This window comes from Lepeophtheirus salmonis, chromosome 2 (genome assembly GCF_016086655.4).
Source record: "Lepeophtheirus salmonis chromosome 2, UVic_Lsal_1.4, whole genome shotgun sequence".
Classification (NCBI taxonomy): domain Eukaryota; kingdom Metazoa; phylum Arthropoda; class Copepoda; order Siphonostomatoida; family Caligidae; genus Lepeophtheirus; species Lepeophtheirus salmonis.
Window position 1 is genome coordinate 28391721 of NC_052132.2, and position 18011 is coordinate 28409731.

General features: G+C 28.5%; 1 protein-coding gene across 1 annotated transcript in view; it reads left to right on the forward strand.

Annotated features, from left to right (window-relative positions):
• Window positions 1-18011, forward strand: part of LOC121113722 (neuropeptide F receptor-like) — a 94161-nt gene that overhangs the window by 17035 nt on the left and 59115 nt on the right. The window contains exon 2 of the mRNA XM_040707575.2: window positions 12277-12659. Coding sequence (XP_040563509.1) covers window positions 12306-12659 — 354 coding nt within the window. The 5' untranslated portion in view covers window positions 12277-12305. The remainder of the gene's footprint in view (window positions 1-12276; window positions 12660-18011) is intronic.

Sequence of the window (18011 nt, forward strand, 5' to 3'; positions counted from 1 at the left end):
ATCTTTGTCTTTCGATTGAGATAGTGTGTTTCTAATTGCCTTTTTTTCCCCAAAACATAAAATGACCTAAGTAAGGGAATTTTTTTGCTTTAGTAGTCTACTAAGTATATATATTTAGAAATTACATTTTTTTTTAACATCTACATACTTTAGTGTTATTGTTTGCCTTGAAATATATATAAGAAAGGTAAAAAGTAAAGTTGATAGTAAAGTTAAAAAATATTTTAATTTTTTTTTTTAATCGGAGAAAAAGTTTTGTAAGTACAAAAAAAAAAAAAAAAAAAAAATATGAATCCCTTTTTTGAAAGTCTAATGAACGTAATAAAAATCATAGTTTGTTGTAAAGTTCATTAATACAATTATGTAAAATAAAAGAAGATCCTAAAAAACTATAATAAGCGTTAGTTGATACTTGTTGTTTAAATAATAATTATGTACATTTATTTATTAAGCTATACTACTTGAAATGCTGCTCTCTGAATGTCATAAAAGCATAAATGTTGGCTTATAATAGTGTGTTTATTTTTGTTTTTAAGGAACACACCAATTCAATCTTATTTGTTGACTAGTGGAATCTTCATGTATTTTAAATTAATCCCTTTTACGCTCATATTGAATATATAACATAACAGTTTAAATACAGAAAATTTCCCGAGAGCAATTTCCCAGAAGAAATCATTTTTGTTGAAAAACTCTACGCAATACTAACACAAAATATACAGGTATTATATTTATATATACAACTCCAATTTGTACATCACACTTTATTCTTATGCCACATCTCAAAGACATGAAAATATACCCTTTTCTGTTTTTCTAGACTCTTTATGTAAATTAATTAGATTACTCCCTTGTAATTCAATGAAATTTAAGACGTCGTTTGTTTTAATAATCAAACTTGTAGATAGAATCATTTGACATTATACTATTAAAAATTTCCATAAATTTAGTGCACTGTGGAATGAAAAATTAAACAATAACTAACTTGAAATATAAGAAAATATTGAAATCAAGGATGAAACTACTACTTTTTTGTTTGTTACAATATGGGGAAAAGCCCCTTTATAAAATAAAAATATATAAAGGTAACAAAATTTTAAAATCCTTTTAGTTAGTGTATCTTGCGACTGTTTTGTTCTGACCTACAGGAAAAGTAGTCCTTTTTTTTTATTCTGCAGCCATAAATGATAGCAAAAGTCGTTGATAAATTATTGCCTCTACTACATTGAAGTCATTTTCTCCTAAAATTGTAATAAAAAATTCACCAATCCAACGCTTGGAGACTTAAATCGAATATCAGCTATGATACTCTCCGTCTTGGATATTAGAGGTCTCACTCGACTATAATAATATTATAAATGGAATTAAGATTATACAGCATTAAGTCTATAAAAAACAGTTTGTTAATTTCTACTTGTTGGTGGACATTGAGGATGTCACAAAAATTTATCAAAAGCACTTTTGTTCCCTAAAATTTTTAATTATTACCTCATCTGTATTTAATAGATGAAGTAAATATACTTTTATTCCTTCTCTTCCTTTTAATATTATTTCGCAAAATAATTGATTTGTGTAGTATTTGTAATTGTGTAGTTCATTTACATTTCATCATTAACAGTAATAAATATTATACTATTTTTCACAATAGTTTATTATTTCTTTTATGGTGTATATATATATATGAAAAATGCGAAACCATTTGACGGAAGAAAGTCTTTATTCATACAAATACATGTTTGAAGAACGATTCCTGAATAAATTAAGAAATGTGTGTTGAATTTAACGATATGCATTGTACATATGAAGATAACTATACCTGTCAGATGGGTTGAGGAATGGCATTCATGGTAAATATATGTTAATTCAAGTAATGGTGTTGATTGTCATAGAACTACTCTCGTGTTACCGGGATATGAATACATTTTGGAACTATATTATGCTAAACTAATATTAAAATTGAACTTGCAGCATCAATAAAGATAACAATATTAAGCTGCGAATGGCATATTTCCAAATTTCATTTATAGACTCTCCTCCATAGAAACACAAAAGTTATTTAAAAAAAAATAATAATAATATATTTTTGTAACGTTCCTTTAATTAGTCAAATGGAGTTGCAATGATTACGTATAAGCTCACATGATTTTTTTTACAATTATAACTATATCTAACCTAGAAATTGACTTTGAAGTCCATATACATACATGATGTATATTTCAATAGTATATTTTATAACAAAATTTTCAAACTTTTGAACTCAGGGGTAGCAAAAAAAAAGTTGATTTTTTAATTTTTCCCACTTTCAAAAAGTCTACACGGAGCCCATCGAAAAATAAAAGAAAAGAGTTTTTACATGGTGGCTTGTCTTAGTTAGGCAGACAGAGAATCAATATTTTCATCTTGACAGCTGTTTAATATAGCTTTTATATTTTGTCAACTTCTATGAGAGTTGTACAAAACATGACATAGAAGGCGTGCGAAACTTTTTGTAGTTAGAAACTGAAAAGGATTTTTTATTTTCTAAGGATGTTAACATTATAATTTCATTACTGAGAAAGGAAGATCTACGTTTAAAGTAAAACTGGTGAGTGTCCTGGTATGTAACTACTTTTTTGACTTAAGCAGAATAGAGGATTTACTTGAAAGTAATTCCTTCTTATGTACTGAGTAGGATTTGTGTATACATATGTTCTGCATCTCGGGGCAGCTTGCAGCTGATCTAATGAACCTTTTGATAAATCGGCAACTCTCCTCCAAAATATTCTTCAAACTATTAGAGTTAACACATTATATTTCAAAGTTTTGTTGTATATAGCAGCAGGTCCTAATTTATTAACTTCTAACTATTAGAAATTTTGTTAAAACCGGGATGGAAAAAATCAGCCTATTAAATTTATGGCTATTTTGGCAAATACTATTTCTAAAATGTATCGAAAGTTAAAAGCTAAAGGCAATACTTTCGCCCAGAACTAGAAATTCCCTCCCCCTTTTACAAATAAAAAAAAATCTAGGGGAGATCACTTCGAGTGTTTTTGAATTACTTTATTTGTCTTGTATTTTTACTAATAAAAAAAATATTGTAATGTATCAAATAACAAACACGCATTTTGTTATTGGAACTTGTACCAAAATATTATTATCTCTGTAACACTATAACTTAAAAATGTGAAATGGTTTTCAAGGAGAAGTAACGAATTAAATTAAATGAAATAGACAGTATTTTTGTAGTACAATTAATGTCACATCTATAGAAATGAAGGTAATTGTTTGTGACCTAATTTGTGTAAGTGTTTAACATTTCTAACTCTATATACCTAAAGATGTCATCAAATTTATTTATTTATAGATAATTATCATATGTGGTACGTCAACATCATAATAATCTTGAACAACCATAAAAAAAATAGACATTTCTAATTTTTTTTACTTCAAATATACTCGTACATACAGGACAATATTTCATAGACATATTGGAGTCAAGTATAGGCTTTGTATTCAAATTTATAGGATGAGTTAAGATGCCCAATAACTTTTGCTATAGTTTAGAATCTTTATTTGTTATTATAAACTAATATTTGGACCGATGTGGTTTCAATTTGTTCATTTTTCAATCTTTTTTGTGACGATTAATTTTGGTTACTTTAAGTACCGTTTGGGGCGACTCCAAATGGTTATGAAATGTAAATTGAAGATAGTGTGTCAAAAAATACAAAAAAAAAATTGCTTGTTTTTGTGATGATGAGCCTCATATATCTTTTAGATAATTTTGAAGAACACTCTTCTTAACTTGGTTTTGAATAGACTCGTGTCTATAAATAAAAAAATCTTGTGCAGATATTAATTTGTATTAAAAGAATTGTTTTGAAACAAAAAGGGTATGTTTACTTGGTTTTATACTTACTAAACTCATTATCGTTGTACCATCTTACGACTTTGATGTATTGTTTATTTTGTCGTATGTAAAAAAAAAAACCTCGTATTTTTAATGCGTGCGAGGACAACTCAAAAACATGCTAGTGGAGACTTTACATAATTAATACAAAATATCCCTTGATGAAGCTGTTGCTCATTTTTTTCTGTGCTCAAGAGTATGAAAAAAAAACCTTGATATTCATAGCAATTTTTTGACAGCAAATACAGTTAACTTTAACAATGTGCTCATTTTCCCATCTCTATAAGTCAGATTAATAAATATCCCCTTAATAAGCGGTTAAACAAAAGTTTTGTATTCCTAGCAGGACGGGTTTGACCCGTTTATGTATGACTAGGGATGTGAAAAGTGTCATATCTCTACAAGCCTAAAAATGTCTGAGATAATGCCATAAGAATATGAAAACATTAAGAAATGACATATCAGCTGACATAGATAACTATAAGCTATGGTAGCGCATTTTTCTGACTACATTTTTAGAATAGAGTAGAATAATTATTTCCTGTTTTGAAGACTTGGTATAGCTCGTTTTCGCCACTTCTCAGTAAAGAGAAAATAAGAATTTGGACTTTTTAATTTACTTATAAATTTTAAACTAAATTCCCTATAATAACCAATTTTGGAACACTTATGTGAAACATCAATTTGCTACTATTTCTGTTTAATAAATATTTAATAATTTTATATCAATTTAATTTTGGTAGAATAAAAATATTAAACATACTACGATACATGACGTTTATAATTTAATTATTTATGAATTCGTTTAGTTATTATTCAATGCATTCAATTATCCTGTTTTATATGTAAGTTTTTACATAGATGTACAAAATACATAATAAAGTAAAATAATGCTACGTACATTTAGTAGTAATAGTAAAAATTAGTACATTCTCATATAAAAAAACTAAGATATTAGGAAAAACTATCTGCTAAATATTAAATTACAAAATTTCTTGCTGTAAGTGAGACTGAAGATAATTTAAAATATTATTATTATTAATAGTTTTATTTAAATAAAATTGAAATGACTTACTTCTTAACCAAGCTGAGCATTAAGCTACCTCTTCTCAACGACTTGATTAGAAGATTTATCCTCATTGCATGTATTTAAAGTAATTTATAAGTTTCTTAACTCCTGTGTACTAAATATATTCCAGGTGAAAGTAGTTCTTTCATTAAGAATTGATCTTAAATAAATACGTACCGCTAAATCGTATGGCGCCGTCTTCATAAGTTGAGTCGGTCTGAATTTATCCCCATCTAACTATTAATACAATGTGCCAATTAAAAGCGGTCCATTAATGTAATAATTTATTTAAATATACAGTTATAATCAAGCATATTTCACTGATGGATTTCTTTATCAATACTTGTATTTTTTAAATTGTATTCCAATACTTCACATAAAAACATTTTAAAAGAAATATTTTTTTTAAATTATTAAAAATTCTTAATTGATTGAATACAGTGTGTACTACATAAAAAATCTTTAAATATAACCATTATTACAAAAAAAAAAAAAAATGAAACGTACCACATTTTGAGAACCATTGATATAGAGTAAAACTGTTTTAAAATGTTGCGTAAAAAAGTTTTTTAATTATACACCCATTCATATTTTTTATACATATGTAATCATTAAATATTCATTAAAAGTGAATTTTAATACTAAATATGGATTTGATAGAATTTTTTCATAGTTTCATACACAAATAATTTAATTATTTATAAAATAAACTCGAATAATTAGCAAGGCAATATATTAAAAACATTTTTTTTTTCTCGATAAGACCTCTTATATATGTATATTTACAAAAAAAAAAAATGAATATGCAGCAAACATTTGCTTAAACACCAAATTAAAATAATTTTAAACTTCATAAATTCATAAAATTTACTCTATACGAAAGTTCAAATGATTGGTAACCTAATACATGGATCTCAAAAATCTGGAATAAAAATGGCGTTTTTTCTTGTAAAATATAAGTGAATTGTTCTTTTATGTGAAAAATCATAAATTAGAGTAATAATAGTGCTAAATATTTTAAATTATCAATATAAAAATTTCAGCAAAGATTAGTCGTCCTCACATTTTTACTATTAACTTTAATCGATACAATTATTTTAAATTTTAAATAAAACTCATTACTTACAACGAGTATCATTTAATATGTTCATTTCCAAAGAGTTTCCAAAAAAAAAGTATTTATATAAAAGTTATATAAGTGTATAAGGCTTAGAAAAGAAAAAGGGTCTACCGGGTGTAGAAAAAGTAATGAAACCGTCTTAAAATGCAGTTTTGAATAGATATTGTTGATTGAATTTTATAAGTTCCGCTTATTTTTGAATCAACCTTTGATTGATGTACATGTTTTAAACAAAAATTACGTATATGTCGCGATGGAGGACAGAAGAGCCAACATAGAAATTTAATCAGTGCCGAGAGGACAACCATGAACATCATGAAGGTCTTAAATGTCAGCAAGGCAACAGTCTGTTGTGACATCATGGAGGCCTCTAAGGTGAACGGCATCTGTGATGATGTTGGGGGCTCTGGCATCAACTAGCTATAAGATGCTTCTAATTTGGTTTCCTTTTGGATAACAGTTACGCGTGGCCGGCTACTTGATAGTGTTGAAGGAAAATGTGGTCCCATAGACCACCAAGACCTTAAAGAAGGGAACAAGGCCACTTATGTTTTTCAGTAGGACGGGGCTCCAGCCCATTATGCTAATATTGTAAATGAGGGGTTGGGTTGCAACATTAACTTCTGGTCCAAGAGCCTTTGGCCTCCTCAGAGCTCATATCTAAATCCACTGGATTACGCCACTTGTAGCAAATTTAGAAAAATGCCTGCAAAGTCTGCAACACGAAAATTGATGCCCTGACGACCTCTATTAGCCAGCAGTGGAGAATCATGAAAATGGACTAAATTGCCAATGTGTGCAAGGGGCTCCAGATGCGGTTGGAGGCTGTCATTGAGACTGATGGTGGCCAGATTCATGATTAACTAGTATTGTAAAAAGTATTATAACATAAAATTTTCTATGTACAACATCATCCGGATAAACTATTAGTATTTTAATGACTACTTAGAGGCAGGTCTCAGTACTTTTTCTACATCCGGTGTGTATGACTCAAGTGGGAAAAAAAGAATAAAGTAATGACGTCGATAGACATCCATCTATTTATAACTCCAGTTGTCTGATTACTTGATGCATTAATAAGAAATTCGTATTGAAATTGTTGATACTGTTTGAGATTCTTCATAATTTAACTTTTCATATCATTTTTGTTCCAATACTTAAACATTTATGTTTTAATGGTCTAGAGATTGGTTTTTAAAGTATATTAAGATTTGAGATAATTTTTCTAATTAAAATAAAGAAGTAAACACAAAAGGGTACACTACAGGCTATAAGATAAAAGTTCTTAGTCTTGAAAAACGGTTTTTACTATTGCTGTATCTAACTTGAGAAATTTGCGTACAGGAAATCATAATTATACAAAATAATGACGTTTTTCTATTGGGCTTATATTTTCGTAATATTTGGGCGTAAATGATTAAAACTTGCTTTTGAATAAAACCCAAATATACGCCTTTACTTTTGAGACTAGAAGACCTGCCAGTACGTTTTATTTTTTATTGTAATTAATCTTAAATTTCATGAAACTATGACAGTTATATAACATTATGAGATGCTCAAACAATGGATGGAATATCAAAAATTTACAAATACATTTATTGTTATAGCAAGCATAGTTACGCATACTTAGTAAATAATATAAATATTTTTAAAATTGGGATTTTAAGAAATTTTTTCGAGAATTGAGATCAATAATAAGGTCGATAATGATTTGTAAAAAAAAAACTGGGGAAACAACATTAATAGAAAATACGTTTTCAAAGCTATACCTGGGTTATTGTTATTATTTACTCATCACTATAATGCAAATTTTGAGAGGTTAAGAGTCATTTTTTTTAAATTTTCCGAATAACATGGCATTGTTATTCGGAAAACATTGTTCTAGTCGCCACCATGTACGAATACGAGTACAGAGTACGAGAAGGGGATTAAGATTGCAGAGATCCTACGCCGGGATAATCCCAGTAGGCCATCTAGGAACAGACTGGGGCCTCAAAGAACCCGATTTATAATGTATCTATGCGGTTGAAAGTCGATAGGACCTCAGACACTCTCCAGGGGATTCATGTGTACTCCGCAGCGAATAACCTTGAGGATTTGTTGCGGTGTTATAATTGTAAGTACTTCTTGGACTCAGAGTAGAATTGAGGATCAATAAAGGAGTCTTTCTAGCCAATGTACTTCTTTATTTCCTTCTCCAACTGTTCCTTTCTCACAGCTGCTTGTATTTGATCCAATGAAATATCATGACAGCTAAGCTGCTCTCTCCCAAAAAAAAATATCCAATTATCAGGGTTACGATATTGTTACAAATGATGTATTCAAAAATATCAACTTCACAACTCATTTAATTTAATATAATCATTTACGATGAAAATGAAATAATTACTTAGTTTCTTAAATCTAGTCCGAAATCAAATTTATAAATCCCTTTATTCATTCTTAAAATAGAAAATAATCATCTAATTGAATTTTGCCTTAATGGTTTTATATAACCATTTTGATTTAATTTTTACTATTTTTATCATATGCCAATATGTGGTATACCCTTCAGAAAATAATGAATGGTAATAGTATCATTAATTTCAAATTACTTTGTATATCAAAAGATTTAAACAAGTTCATTAATTTCATAAAGTAAAATATAGAAGTGAGAGACTTTTGATGTGTTTTCTACCGTAACATACTTATATTACAACAAATAAATGATTTATAATTGTATTTTTTTTTACTTTATCAATTTGTCAATTTATCACATTGGGAATAAGAGTAGAGTGTCAAATAAAAACAATTAGGAACATTTTTATAATATTTATAGTTGAAATATCGTCAATCACATCTTTAGATCAATTTATATGTAATTTAAAACAAAAATCTCCAAGATTGAGAGCTATGTTCTTCTTTTTATAAAAAAAAACCATTACTAAATGTATATTTAGTGTTAAAATATAAGATACAGATGTTACTAAAGAGGAAATTGGAAGAAAAAAGTTTAACCCTGAAGACCATCATTTATAAATTACAGAATATGGTGGGCATTCAATAAAAAATTTACACTGAATCTTTTTTAAACCAGTTTGAATAAACTGGTTTATCAAAGTTTATTTATTTTTTGGGAAACTTTATTATAAAGTTTGAGATTTTACCTACGAGTTCGATCCAAAATTTGTCTAGAAGACCATTACATTTTTTATTGTAGTTCATAAACCACATACCAGATATTTTTAGATAGTACATCCTTTGATAGCTATTGAGATATGGAACTAAATTATTTTTACTTACGTTGTACAAAAATTTGGTTGATGTTCACCATATTTTTTATCAGAAAAATTGGAAACATCGTATCCTAAAAAACTTTATCAGAACAATAAACACAAATATCTCACTATAGAAAAAAAAGATTAAAGTGAAAAGTAAATGTGCTAACTTTCCATGTCGATCAATAGTTATGAAGATTAAAATACCAAAAAAGATAATTTATTCATACCATTCCTTTATCGTATGTGTGTATAAATAATTTTGAACTGTGTTAGATTTACCATATCTGGGCTAAGATCATTTTCGTATTTAAAAAGCTTAAATATATATGGATCCTATTTTTACGTCGTAGTGCTTTGTTTCTTGTTACTTTCGATTAAAGAAAGAAACATACGTGCTCAGAAAACTATGGGTTATTACAAATTTACTACTTAAAAATGAATGGAATTAATATTTTCAAACAGAGTGAGGAGCAAAAAAAAGACGATATACATTAAAATACAGATATTTAAAACTAAATAAGTGTTAAAATGCCAAAAATATAAATATTTACACATACTAAACTTCTTTTTAATTTAAAACCATACATTAATAGTCCATAAGACTTCCATTCAGCGCTTCTAGTTTGTTTTTTTATCGATCAGATTCTATAAATTGTAAAAAAATATTCATTTTATCCAATATTAAATCCCAAGACCAGTAAAAATCCCCTTTATCAACGATGTCCTATAATTAATACTTGGATATCGTTGATGAAGGGGATTTTAAATTATAAACACATTCATGATAGGTAAATATTTATATTCTGACATTTCATATCTTATGTGGTTTTAAATATCTATATTTTAATTGTTTTTAAAGGTTTAGTCGTTCTTTTAACAAATGATCCTGTTGTCTTTCATTTTAAATGTTTAACTCGTCTACAATACAAAATTTAACTCGCAGATTTAGAGCTAATAAAAAAAAAGATTAATAACTCAAGCCAATTTTACTTTTTTTTATATCTTTAAGTTACATATATATTGCTTATAATACATAGTTGACATGTTGGTAACAAATAATCTTTGTGTAGTTTTTTTAATATCAAATTTGGTTTTAAGGAATTTTATTTGTGTTTTATATTTCATGTTGGATTATTTATTCCTGAGAAAATCCTTTTTTTGTTTCAAATGTTTGACCTGCAATTAATTTATTGTCATGTTCATTGCTAACTCGCCTTGATCCTTCTTCAAGAATAATGACAATTGAAGATACTTTCAAAGATTAACCCGCTCATTTTTTTCCTAATTCCATTTTTTAATTCGTATTTAATATACGTTCTCCCTTTTCCTGTTAATACAATAATTCTTTTTTTTATGTTTTATATGAAGTTTCGAATTTACAACTTATACCTTAAAAAAACTTTGAAACATCGGGAATCGATCTTTTTTTTATGAAAAAAAGTCAATTTTCTAGCAAAAAAACAGACTTGCTCTCTAAAGCCCCGGAATATTGTCTGATCATAATAAATCCTAGCCTTACGTATGTAACTCAAAATTACAAACAACTTCTATGTCTTAAGTCTGTATCTGTCTCCGTCTAGGAGATATATGCCTTTTTATCATTGTTTTTCTAAGCGGGGTGTACATCACACACACACAAACACAAATAAACTATTTTAATTATGTAAGATAAGTGCTAAATATAAGTCGACAGTTAAAAGCTTTGACTATTGCTGCCAGTGGAAATATAAAAAAATTTAAAATTTAAAAATAATTAAGATTTTGAATGATATCATTTTCAGGAAAACAATGAAAACTGACTCAATTATTACAAAAATAATACTACTCATTTTTTTTTTTATACCTCTTTAAATCTGTTTTTCCCCAATATTTGAACGGAAAAAAGACAAAAACAATGATAATTTTTCAATCTACTTATACGATCCAAATAGTAGGAGCATCTGGTATTACTAAGAATATTAGTAATACATTATAGCATTATATTTTGAGTTGATTTGTTAGAGCACATTCATCGTATAATGATTATAAAAAAATTTCTCTTTATTTTTGTTAATCTATGAATAGTTCGTACGCGAAAACTGCCCTGGAGAAAACTACCATTGAAGAAAATTGCCCTTATTTTTTTTCAAATTTCATGATGAATAATAACACATTATAAATTCACTTAAATATTATTTAGGACAAAACATCTTTGTTGTTTTTTTTTCCTCCAAGAAAGTACTTTCAAGTGTGAGTAATATTTTTGCAATACAATTTCCTTTCAAATTTTTAAATTAATTCCAATTTTCTAAGAAATTGATCGAGAGGAAGGGTAAAGAGGGGGGATATATAAATAGCTTAGGGCCTCTTAAAATATTGTTGAATACCTTTTGTGGTTGAATATAAATGTTTAGATTTTTATCATAAATAATATTAAACGAATTTATAATGTGTTTATGTTTCTTGAAGTTTGAACAAAATACGGACAATTTTCCTCCATGGCAGTTTTCCTCGTACCGAATAGTTTAGTCCACGTTGAAATTTAAGCATTTATTATTCTAAATTTGCAGGCACGTATGCTTATATTTTTAAATAATATTTTTATCACTTCTGCACTACCAACAACTCTGGAGTATCTAAGGTATACCTGACTGTGATTTTTAAAAACATTATACACAATGCTTAAGCAACACACGTTTGTTGCAATATTGTTATTTATTTGATCAAGTAGTCAGCAGTTCTGGTATACCTATTAAGTGTACCTAAAAATGAGGCGTTCACAAACATAATGATAAACATTATCGTTAAAATATAGAAGATTGTGATGTAAATGTTATAACAGTCATTTTCTTTATGTTCGGTAAAAAGGGATTGTTGCAACTGTTTTCGCTTTCTTATATTTAAAAAATATTTTTTTTTTCATACGTATACTAATATATTTTCTTTGCAAATATAGGTTCCCAATTAAGGATTATAATATCAAAAATGGATAATTCACATGTCCTAACCAAAATGAATCAAACTATGACGCTTACAAGTGCGTTTGAAAACATTTCTGAATTTGATATCTTAGAAAAACTCGTTAAATCTATGATTGAATCATGGCGTTATCAAGCTCGTGTGGGAGACATTGCCTATGGTCTTTTGGTGGCTCTCTATGCATCTTTAATTATCTTTGGTTCATTGGGAAATTTGCTTGTTATTATGGTAGTCATTCGAAACTCAGCAATGAGAACAGCACGAAATGTCTTCATAGTCAACCTTGCCATCTCTGACCTCATGCTTTGTCTTATAACTATGCCACTCACCCTTGTGGAAATTCTTTATCAGACTTGGCAGGTAAGGAAATGCAAAATGATAAATAGTAGCAAATTAATTGAATGGGGCTGAGGATAAAGTTATGAATTATAAATCAAACTTAAAAAAGAATAGAATAAACTCTGATACTTTAGAAATCTAGTTTATAATTATATATAAAGTGACGTACATAATGGGCGTCTGCAGGGGTTGTATACCCCTCCCCCCCCTAAAAAAAAAAACCCCGGAATATTAGCTTTTTACAAGATTTTTTTAACAAAAAATTGCATTTTTTCTGCCGTGGATTTTAAATTTTTTTGTTTTTGTTTAATAGTTATGGATTTTTTTATTTCATGTAAATAGTTATAGATTTTTGATTTTGAAAAACCAAGCCCCACTCCCAACCCCAAAATATAATTCTGTAGACGCCACTGTAGCTAAAAAACAACGCAATCACGAAGACTTTTATTTTGAACTCGATTTGAGTAGGTTTGATTCGCAGTAAAGAATGAAATGTCACTTATGTATACGGAGGTGAATATTGTCCAATTGTGTTAAGTGTAATTTTTTTTTAAATATACGTTGGTATTAACCCCGGTACTGAACTGGCATTTTCTGTACCCTAAATTATATGAAATTGATTATTTCTAAATACATAATTTTAAATCAAGGTTTGATGAGTTTTATTAATTTGTTCGCTCTAAGGTGTTTTTTTTTTTTTTTTAATATAAGTTATGCGCATTCTTATTAAACTGCTATTCTTTATATCACAGTCAATCTCTTTAAAATATATACGTACATTTTGGTTCCATAAAGTTCTTTAAAATAAATAAGTTTTTTATCGATTTTTAACGTTTCAACTATTATAGTAACAAATGCCATCTTATTTATACCCCAAAGTTATGTTATTAATGATTTTTTTTTTAAATGATTTATTCCCCTTTTTTTGAGCTCAATCAAGTATTTTTAGAATTTGAATTGATACTTTCTACTTCAAAATTGATGAAATAGTTAAAAAAATATGAAACTTTAATAAAACGTAATTTAGAGTCAATGTCGATTGTGTGTCATGTAATAAAATTAGTTACAAATCCCAAACTACTTAATAAAGGATGTTTATTAACGGAGAGTTAACAAAATATGAATGTTCTTGATAATGATTCCTCCCTATTTTGAAAAGTCTCCGATCAAAGAGCACTATGATCAATAATGATCTCCGTTTCCAGATATGTTATATAAATCAAAGTGAACAAACATATTTTTCAGGACATTCGCTCCGGCATTGTTTTTATACTCATGGCTCTTTATCCAATATTCAAATCTCTATAAATTGTAGACAAATGAGCAAAAAAGCTGTGATGTCAGAGGAGAAGACTGTGACACAAGAAGAAATGTCAATATTTAGGCAATATTCACATCCCTTATTATGAATAAAGATTTTAAAGACAATTCTTAGGTAATATGAAGTAATAGTAATACTATGATGTTTTTATGATCTTCATGAGCAACAACATGCAACTCCATTTGACTAATAAAGGAAACAATTAAAGAATAATCTGCAAAACTATTATTATAGTTGATAATTTGTAGCTCATTCATTTTTAGTTAAAGTGAAAGCGATTGTATGTACTTGATCCAAGTATAATTACTACTTAATTTATTGGACTTATGCTATTAATAAATTAATTACAATTATTTTCCGCTTTTGAACTGATATTAAGTAGTCATAAGCTTAAATTATATTATTTACTTAAAACATAAGTTAGAATGAATGTATAGTTTTTTATTTCATTCATAAGATGAGTTAACAGAAATTACTAACATTTAATATGATTTTTTACAAATGTTTAATATCGTTTTACTTTAAACATATGTTGCATTGAATTATCAATTTCAAAGAATATTGTTTTTCAAGATACGACTTGACTTTATTAAAATTTTGGTTGTAAAGATTATATTTTAAATACAAGCTTATTTTTTCTCGGTGTCTTACATTCATAAAAATTTTTTTAGTATTTTAATTCATTTTAATATGCAAAATAGATTTTTTTAATTTAAAAAAAAATGATATAAAATTCAAATGACGAAATAATTATAATCGTTAACCTATTTCTCATTGTTTTTTTACCCAGTTCACTACCTGCGTTATAAAAAGAATTTTGACGAATGGAAGTTACAGTTTATACATGTTAATAATTATGATTTACTTTTTAAATGATATCAAACAAAATATTAAAGTTTATTATTTACTTATAGCGTAAATGAAATTATGCATCTGATTAGTTTACACGACTAAGATGGAATTTGTTACATTTATGTATTTCAATGCTAAACACTAGCATATATCTAGTTTAAACAATAAACCACGATATGAAAAGTATCAAATCTTTTTAATTATACATATTTTAACTATAATTAATACTGCAATTTTCTCGTAAATTATGAGCACTCATTGAATTGTTCGCATCCAGGATAATGGTGGGAATCCTCATTATCTTATTTAAGTTCTCAGGAGTAATTTTTCACCAGATTCATGCCAGAGAAAACAGATTAACACAACAACGTATATCCTCACATACTGCAACCCTAAAAACCAAATTGTTTTAAAATAATCTAATCTAGAATTTTTGCGTTATTGAATATGACTTGGACACATTCATCAATTATTTATTTGATTGCAGGTAAATTAACTTGAGTTGCAGCCAAGCAATATTTGTATATTTTTTTTTCAAATAATTAACATGCTTATTCCACATATACATGAGTAGGGATTAAAAATTGTCATTTAATCATTTGAAATACACCATCTCAATTTTCAAATTTTTGAAATCTTTGATGAAATTATCTCATCAAGCTTTTGAGAAAACCAAATCAGTCATCAAAAGTACCTGCTTCATGGTGTTTATAACTTTGATATTTACTTAAAGTAGGAAATTAAAAGAGAGTATGTCAAAAAACGTCAATGGTCGTGTTTGTTGATCTGTTATTTTTTGTTGGTACTAATTTATTAATTAGCTACTCTTCATCAATCAACCTTAGAGATATTTTTAACTTCTCCAATGGAGGATTCCCCTCCAGATTGGAACCTTTTACCCCAACTCCGAGTGAATAATCTGAACTGCAGTGCACGGAGAATGAGGATGAACCCTTGAGTGAACCCCAAGGTAATTGGTCCTTTATTCGACTAAAAATAAGAAAATTTGACGGGTCCTTCACGGACTCCAATAATATTCTCGGTTATGATGTGTCAGAAGTTGCCATAAATCCATATGTTCATATTGTAGCTCCTATTGATCTCATTTCGAAATTCAAAAACATCAAGCTGCCTTTCACATTCCTACAAACTTCAACCAAGGAATAGTTTTCTCTAGACATACTGAGAATGAAAAGTATTTTAGAAAGAAATCAAATCTTTTTTAATCTTAGCCCTAAGATGCTTTGGAAAAGCCTCCTCTCAGGAAATATGCAAGTCGCTTGAGGTCGTGCCCACAAGGTCAAAAATCTGGGCTCAATTTGCTTTAAAATCACTGAAAAAGTCTCCAAGAGCATCTAGCTTTCAAGAATAAAAAAATAAGAGCCAATAATCTCCTCTTTGTGGCCTATTGGGATTAAAAAAATCTACATACCTGCCTCATTTTCAGGAATTTAATTATTAAATTAGAATTCCAAAGAGCAAGGAAACAATGTTCCAAATATTTTAAATTAGGTCACACCCTCTCCAAGTGGGGCAATGAAAGAACATCTATAACCATATGCACCCAATTTATATGCAACGTTAAACTCATGAAAGCTCTCCCAACATAAAAGAAAACAAAGAGGTGAAATATAAAGAAATTCATCCCCTGAGACCTGAAGCATTCGCTTTATCTGATTATAATCAAGAGAAACGTCAAACCTAGACTACGGAATCTGCATGTCCAAACTTAAGTAAGAGAAACTATCTCAAATGTATCTAAGCAAATAAATTTACCTGTAAAGAGTACTGAATTTAAAAAAAAGGTGAGCATCGACAGCAAAAATGATAACCTATTGTGGACTCAAAAAATAGGATTGAATGGCCTCCAATCAGTTCGACTTGGAAGACCCTAATTACACTTCAATGGACGCAACTTTGCTATATAAGAAAAATATGTGTAACATTCCAAAATAATTTCCCTCCTCACCAAACAAAGTTCAGAGGGTGCATCGAAATTACTCAGCTGAAACTGGAAGCGATAGGACTGGGATTTCTCTCCCAAAGGAGATGAAATCAAATAAGAAGGCTGAGCCCCTAAATTATAATATAAGGATACATAGTAATGGAGAACTTTACATATCAGATCAACTCATCTCATTCGAACAACTAAAGGGACGGAATCCCTCCTTGACTTCCCACAACATATTTGTGAGAGATCCTGCGATGAAGCAACCACGTGACACACATCGGGACTACCTGCAATCGGGAACCTACATGAGGGGAGTTTATTGTTCTGTCGACATTGAGCATCTGTCAGGAAAGTCTTCTCTGGAAGAGTTCTGCAGTATAATCCGATATATGTAACAAAAAGACGTCTGGAGAAGTTAGGTATCCCTCCCGTCCACCCTATTCTAAATACTGCGGGATATATTTTTCAAAATCCCTTCACAAACTTTAAACAAAAGTGGTTTCGCCATAAATTAGCTACAGGGGCATTATTTATTAATAATAAGATCTCACACCTACTGGAAAAGTATTGCACATTTTGTAAAATCGAAGTCAAGTCCTCTCGCCATCTATTGGGTGGTTTCCTTCCGTCAGGCAGCAGCAGGTTTAGTGTTCAGCCCGTTTAGAGTGATAATTTTGAAGAGCGACTGGCTCATAATGATGAACCCGGCATTGGATGAAAAAATTATGTTAGAGTACATCATAACAGACTTCCTAGTATTAATTTATGAACATAAACAGGGAAGTAAATGTCCCACGCCACTCTTTGTAAACACATTAGAAAATAATATTAATATGATGATCCTTCTTTGATGTACATTGCCTCTTATATCATCTGATTAATTTTATAATATTTATTTTAGACACACGCGCTAGCTTTGTTGTTCCTTTCCTGTTGTTTCTTTCTCGTTTATTTTTTATTATTATCTCACATAGGAGTCTTTGAAGTTTTTAAGGTTGTCACATTTAATTTAATTAGAATTCTTCTATTCTTACTTTGTAATTGTTAATTTATTATAATTGTTACACGTTAAAGATGTACCCAAATAAATGGTAGTTTTATAATTTTTTTTAAAAAAGAGTACGTTTTACAAGATAAATTTTGAAAAGAGTTAACTTTACAATAAAAACTTAACCTAGTCAGCTACTTCATTGCTTTTATCTTGCAATTTCTTAATACAATGGCCAAAAATATCAATCCAAAATCCCAT